Below are 5,879 nucleotides of genomic sequence, written 5' to 3' on the forward strand. Positions count from 1 at the left end.
TCAAAACTGTTTTTATAGCTAACAATTGTATTTTAGGAAGAAATTCTCAAGTTATACCCACCAGCGAACAATCTTTCTCTCTGGAGTCTTGCACAATTAGATACACTTCAAGAAACAATATCATCTCCCCTTAAAAGTGAGTTGGTGCAGACCAGTGCAAAAATCATCCACAGCTTGTGTTCCTCGGAAACATTCTCTGACAAAGATATGAAGTCTTATGTAAGTGTGTTTAATGGTGTTTTGTTTTATTTTTTTCTATTAAACAGAATATGTTTACAGAAATGGTTTTATAACTGAATTAAATATCTCCTGAGAATTTATTTTCATTTGTCTAATTAAGATCTCCAGCATCTACAAAATACCAGTAATACACTCTGCCCAGTCACTCAGTTATACTTCTTTCTCAACAACATTTAATCAAAGGAGATTATTTCTTTAGCCGTGAGTTGGAGGAGGGACAGTGTAGAGTCTCTGATAATCTTGGAAAGGAAGGTGAAACATCAGACTGGAGAGGTGATCCAAATGCTTGCACCAGTGTACCTGTAACCGGACATAACACTGGATTATGTCCTTTTAATCGTGCGTGCATGTGCACACATCTATTAATAGCCCTGAGATGTAAATAAAACGGATCACACATGTAAAATCTGGCTGCTTGACTTATAATTGTAAAACAACATATGACAGTACCCAAGAACAAGGTGGTTGTCAAACTGGGTGACAACACATTCAGTCCACTATAACAAGTTCTATCGATATATACCTTGTATATATTTGTCCATCTTGCCTTTCAAAATCCACTGAATTATTCATTTGAAAGATAATTATTTATTATGATGCTCAGAAATGATTATGCAGTTTTTTAAAATGCCTATTGCTGGATTTGAACCTATAACACTTATTTACTGTCCTTTTTAATGATAACCACTTAACTGGTATTCTTTCTTCCATTTACAGCTTGATGTCCTCAAGTGCCTCCACAGTTTAAGTCGATATTTGGTGACATTATCCCAATCAGGAAGCACCCTTCATTATTTGGTTTTACAACGTCTGGCAATGATGTGGTCAGCTGAGCCAAAGTTGAGCAACTCAGCTGGCAGCAAGTGTTATCATTCTCTCATACTCAGCAGTCTTCTTGCTACATCAGCCCAGTTACTCCCAGTCATGAAGCCAGCACACATATCTTCCGTATGTACCTCTTATATCACACAAAATATTATTGTTCTTTTATTTACAGTACATGGGTAAAGTTTCAGGTGCAAACCTATCCTCTTTCTCTCTTCTCTCCTGCAACTAAAATGGATTTTCTTCCTCTCAACAAGCAATACAAATACTTCTGTCATCCACAGCCACTTAATTCTACCGTTCCTTTCTCCTTTAGAATTCCAGTGTCTAATCCTTCCAATTATGTATTTCTTCTGTCCAAACTGGCATAATATTACCACCTTTCATCCCACAAGATTTATTTATCTGTTTGCCTTGTGATTGCATAATAATTGCAAACAAGTGTCACCATCCTACAAGTGGTGCTGCTGTTTGTTTCCAGTCTTCTGTGAAAACACATCCGACCTAAATTACACAAGTGCGCAAATTACATGGGTTTTTACAGTATTGTTAATATTGATTGTTTGACTTCAGGTGCTGAACTGGCAGACTCGTTAGCACACCAGGCAAAATGCTTAGTCAGATTTTGTCTGTCCTTACATTCTGAGTTCAAATTGCACCAAGGTCAACTTTGCTTTTCATCCTTTCAGGGTTGATAAGATAAGTACCAGTTGAACACTGGGATCAATGTAATTGATTTATTCCCCCCCCTAAATTGCTGACCTTGTGCCAAAATTTGAAACCAACAATGTTTGACTTAATGCAGCAAGCAGGCAGGATTGTTAGCATGATGGGCAAAATGCTCAACAATGTTTTGCCCATCCTCATGTTTTGAGTTCATATTGCGCTGAGGACGACTTTGCCTTACAGCCTTTCAGGATGGGGTTGACAAAATAAGTACAGGTCGAATGCTGGGGAGGGGGGGGTGGAATTGACTTATTCCCTTCTCTGAAAATTGTTGACCTTGTCCCAAAATTTGAAATCAATATTGTTTGTTTGACTTGGTCTTGAATGAGATTAAATGTTGTCACTAATTCTTGTTTATTTTGTCAACAGATTCTGAACGCATTGGAAAAATTATTTGATTTGGAACCAGATGAAATTCTACGTTTAGCTACTTCGTTGTTTTTGAAAGAGATTGGCAAAGTTGACTTACAAAATAATGAAGTAAGAGCTTATTGTTGTTGTTATTTTTATCATCCTCATCATCACTGTGGATTGGCAGAATTGTTAGAACATTGAGCATTACCGATTTACTAAGAATATTTTAGAGAGAGAGAGAGAGAGAGAGAGAGAGAGAGAGAGTGTGTGTGTGTGTGTGTTTATGAAGGGTTGGGGTGAGAATATTTCTTATACTAAAATTGATTAAAACGTTTTATTCTTAAAGATATTTATCCATTGGATGGCGTTAGGAAGGGCATCCAGCTGTAGAAACTCTGCCAGATCAGACTGGAGCCTGGTGTAACCATCCGGTTCACCAGTCCTCAGTCAAATCGTCCAACCCATGCCAGCATGGAAAGCGGATGTTAAACGATGATGATGATGATGATCACAGTCATGACTTCTGAGGACATTAAGCAATGGATACAGTGAAAAAGTGGCCATCAGGAATTGATCTTAGACCACATTCTTAGGTCTGCTAGGAACTTAATCCTGCTGTTGCCCAATGTGTGTGTGTGTAAGGCTTGGCTGTGTGGTTAAGAAACTTACCTCCCAACTAGATGGTTGCAAGTTCACTCCCACAGTGTGACATCTTGGGCAAGTGTCTTCTACTATACTCCTGAGCTAACCAAAGCCTTGTGAGTGAATTTGGGAAATGCAAACTGAAAGAATTCCATGTCATATTTATCTGTTTGCCTTGTGATTGCATAATAATTGCAAACAGGTGTCACCATCCTACAAGAGGTACTGCTGTTTGTTTTCAGCCTTCTGTAAAAACACATCTGACCTGGAGAAATATTACCTTGCTTGTAAAAAGGTAAGGGTTGATGACAGGAAGAGCATCTGGCTGTAGAAAATTTGTCTCAACAAATTCTGCCTGACCCATGCAAGCATGGAAATGTGGGCATTAAATTGACAATGATGATATAATTGTCAGAGACCTAAACTTTGCATTATTACAAATTTTCAGTATAATCAAAATAAAAATCTGTAAAATGATTTTAAAAAAAAATTCTTTATTTTTAGGTTTCTGCGAAAATGGGGTCCACTTTTCCAAAAATATTTCAACATTTGCTCTTTGATTCTAACAGTCTGCTCCATCACCAGGCTATTGAGGCATTTGCCTCATTTGCCCAGGAGACCAACTGTGAGTCTCTGGTTCCACAATGTCTTCTAATGTCAAATTCTACAAAAGAAATAATACTTCAGGACACTGCAATAACTTTTCTAAATCATGTAAGTAAACTTCTTTCTTCTTTTATTGCAAAGGAAGAATTATTTGGCTTCTGTGTAGAAGATATTAAATCTGTCTGAGCCTGGGTTGTTGTTTAGCCCCAATTTGGCTTTGACCAAGTAGACACTATGATCAAACGGGTTCCAGCTATGCCCACCTCATAAGTTACATATGAATAACAAACAATAAAGCTGCTGTATTCCACACTTGTAATTCACCCCTACCAATAAAAATATTTCCCCCACCCCCTACTGAAGGAGATTTCCTTGTGAACTGTGTTGTTTGGGGAGCATAGACTTTTATGTTCAGTGGATTGTGGCAACTTCATTAGTGGTGGTCAGTAGATCTGACCAGCCTGGACACTGTATATATGGTGTGCATATATGTATGTGTGTGTATATATACATACACACACATTGGTTTGTAAAAAAGAATTTTTTGTTTGAATCAATTCAACCATGATACTTTCATGATGTCTTTTATAAGCTTCCAGTAAATGGAAGCTACAACTTGGAATGGTCTCACTTATTGTCAAAGTACCTATAGCTCTCTCTCTCTCTCTCTCTCTCTCTCTCTCTCTCTCTCTCTCTCTCTCTCTATCTATCTATCTATACATATATACCACACACAAACACACACTGTTATAGTATCTTTATCTGTAATACTCTACCCTGACCTTTTCACCCTGGTAAATTGTACATCGTGACTAATTAGTGGTTTACAATTTCATTGCAGACGGCATACAGCTGTGATGGTTTCAAGCAGGCCAAATACCTCTCGTCTCAAAGACTTATCATCAATGAAGATTTTGTGATTGCTTGGAAACCAGAGCAAAATAAAAAACAGCAACCTGAAGATAGTCCAGAAGATTTATTGAAGGTCAGACATATTTCCAATTTACCATCACTTCCACCACCACCACCACTACCACACTTCTACCATCCTCATCACCATCATAGGTTCTTTCACATATTATCATGAAGAATGATATACAATACAACATTAACTTTTGCACATCTCAGTACAGTTTCTGTGATGTCCAATCTTCACGAGTTTGTTACATCTGTTGATACAATTGTAGTTACATTATATTAATGATATCTAGAGATGAGGGCAAGTGGGTCATAGAGAGTCCACTACAGTACTATTACGCTATGTTGGTTTCAAATTTTGGCACAAGACCAGAAATTTTGTGGGAGGGGCTGAGTCAATTAAATCAACCCCAGTGCTCAACTGGTACTTATTTTATTGACCTTGAACAGATGAAGGGCAAAGTCAAACCCAGCAGCAATTGAACCCAGAACACAAAAAAGGACGAAATGCTAACAATTCTACCGTCTTACTGCCTTTACATTAAGATGGTAGAATTCTACCGACTTTCTGCCTTTACATTAAGACGGTAGAATTCTACTGCCTTGCTGCCTTTACATTAAGACGGTAGAATTCTACCATCTTGCTGCTTGTATATTAATGCTATCTAGAGGCCACACCAGTGCAAATTACTCTGTTAACATTTAATGTATGGATCATTAAAAATTTACAATAATATTTAGTTAAAAAAAATAAATGGTAAAGACCCCCTTCAATCATGAATGACCATGAGATTATGCCTAGAAAGTTCCCCTCCAAGGCACAAGTCTGGGCAAGGTTTCTTATGGAAGACCAGCAGTGGCTCATGCATGGCAGTCTCTCGTCTCCATGCCACCAATGTTATCCAAGGGAAAGGCAAAGGCCAATACAGCTTGGTACCAGTGACGTCGCAACTTATTTCTACAGCTGAGTGAACTGGACTGATGTGAAATAAAGTGTCTTACTCAAGAACATAACACACAGCCTGGTCTAGGAATCGAACTCACTACCTCATGCTCTAACCATTGAGCCATGTACTGTGGTTACTAAAATAATATTTGTTATCCCAAAAGATATGTAACTTCCTTCCACTTCTCCAATGACATTGCTGCAAATCACTCAATGTATAGAAATGTATATTTGTTGGCCAGAAAAAAATAGAATTGTTTAGAAATGAAATAATTTTGACATTTCATCAACATTGGAAACAATACTTCAACGGATGTCAACACATTTAATACAGCAACCAGCAGTTTAACCCTGTAGCACAGGGATCCCCAAACTTTTTAGACCATCGACCCCTTCATGGAATCTTTGACCCCCCTCATCCACCACTGGGTGTGTACAAGAAAATAAATAATAATAATATTAATTAAGTACAGTTCTATATTTAAGAGATGGGTAATTATGTACATTATATACATTTGATGGATATTTGTCCTCATCTTGTTCGTTGTTAACACAACGTTTCAGCTGATATACCCTCCAGCCTTCATCAGGTGTCTTAAGGAAATTTCAAACCTGGGTTCTC

At 37.7% G+C, this 5,879-nt stretch overlaps 1 protein-coding gene across 1 annotated transcript in view; it reads left to right on the top strand.

Moving 5' to 3' along the window:
- LOC106880227 (uncharacterized protein C1orf112 homolog) overlaps window positions 1-5,879 on the top strand; it is a 35,349-nt gene that overhangs the window by 26,544 nt on the left and 2,926 nt on the right. Inside the window, exons 19-23 of the mRNA XM_014930091.2 lie at window positions 37-219; window positions 958-1,188; window positions 2,161-2,271; window positions 3,292-3,501; window positions 4,235-4,378. Of these exons, the coding sequence (XP_014785577.1) occupies window positions 37-219; window positions 958-1,188; window positions 2,161-2,271; window positions 3,292-3,501; window positions 4,235-4,378 (879 nt within the window). The remainder of the gene's footprint in view (window positions 1-36; window positions 220-957; window positions 1,189-2,160; window positions 2,272-3,291; window positions 3,502-4,234; window positions 4,379-5,879) is intronic.

This window comes from Octopus bimaculoides, chromosome 24, assembly GCF_001194135.2.
Source record: "Octopus bimaculoides isolate UCB-OBI-ISO-001 chromosome 24, ASM119413v2, whole genome shotgun sequence".
NCBI classification, from domain to species: Eukaryota; Metazoa; Mollusca; class Cephalopoda; order Octopoda; family Octopodidae; genus Octopus; species Octopus bimaculoides.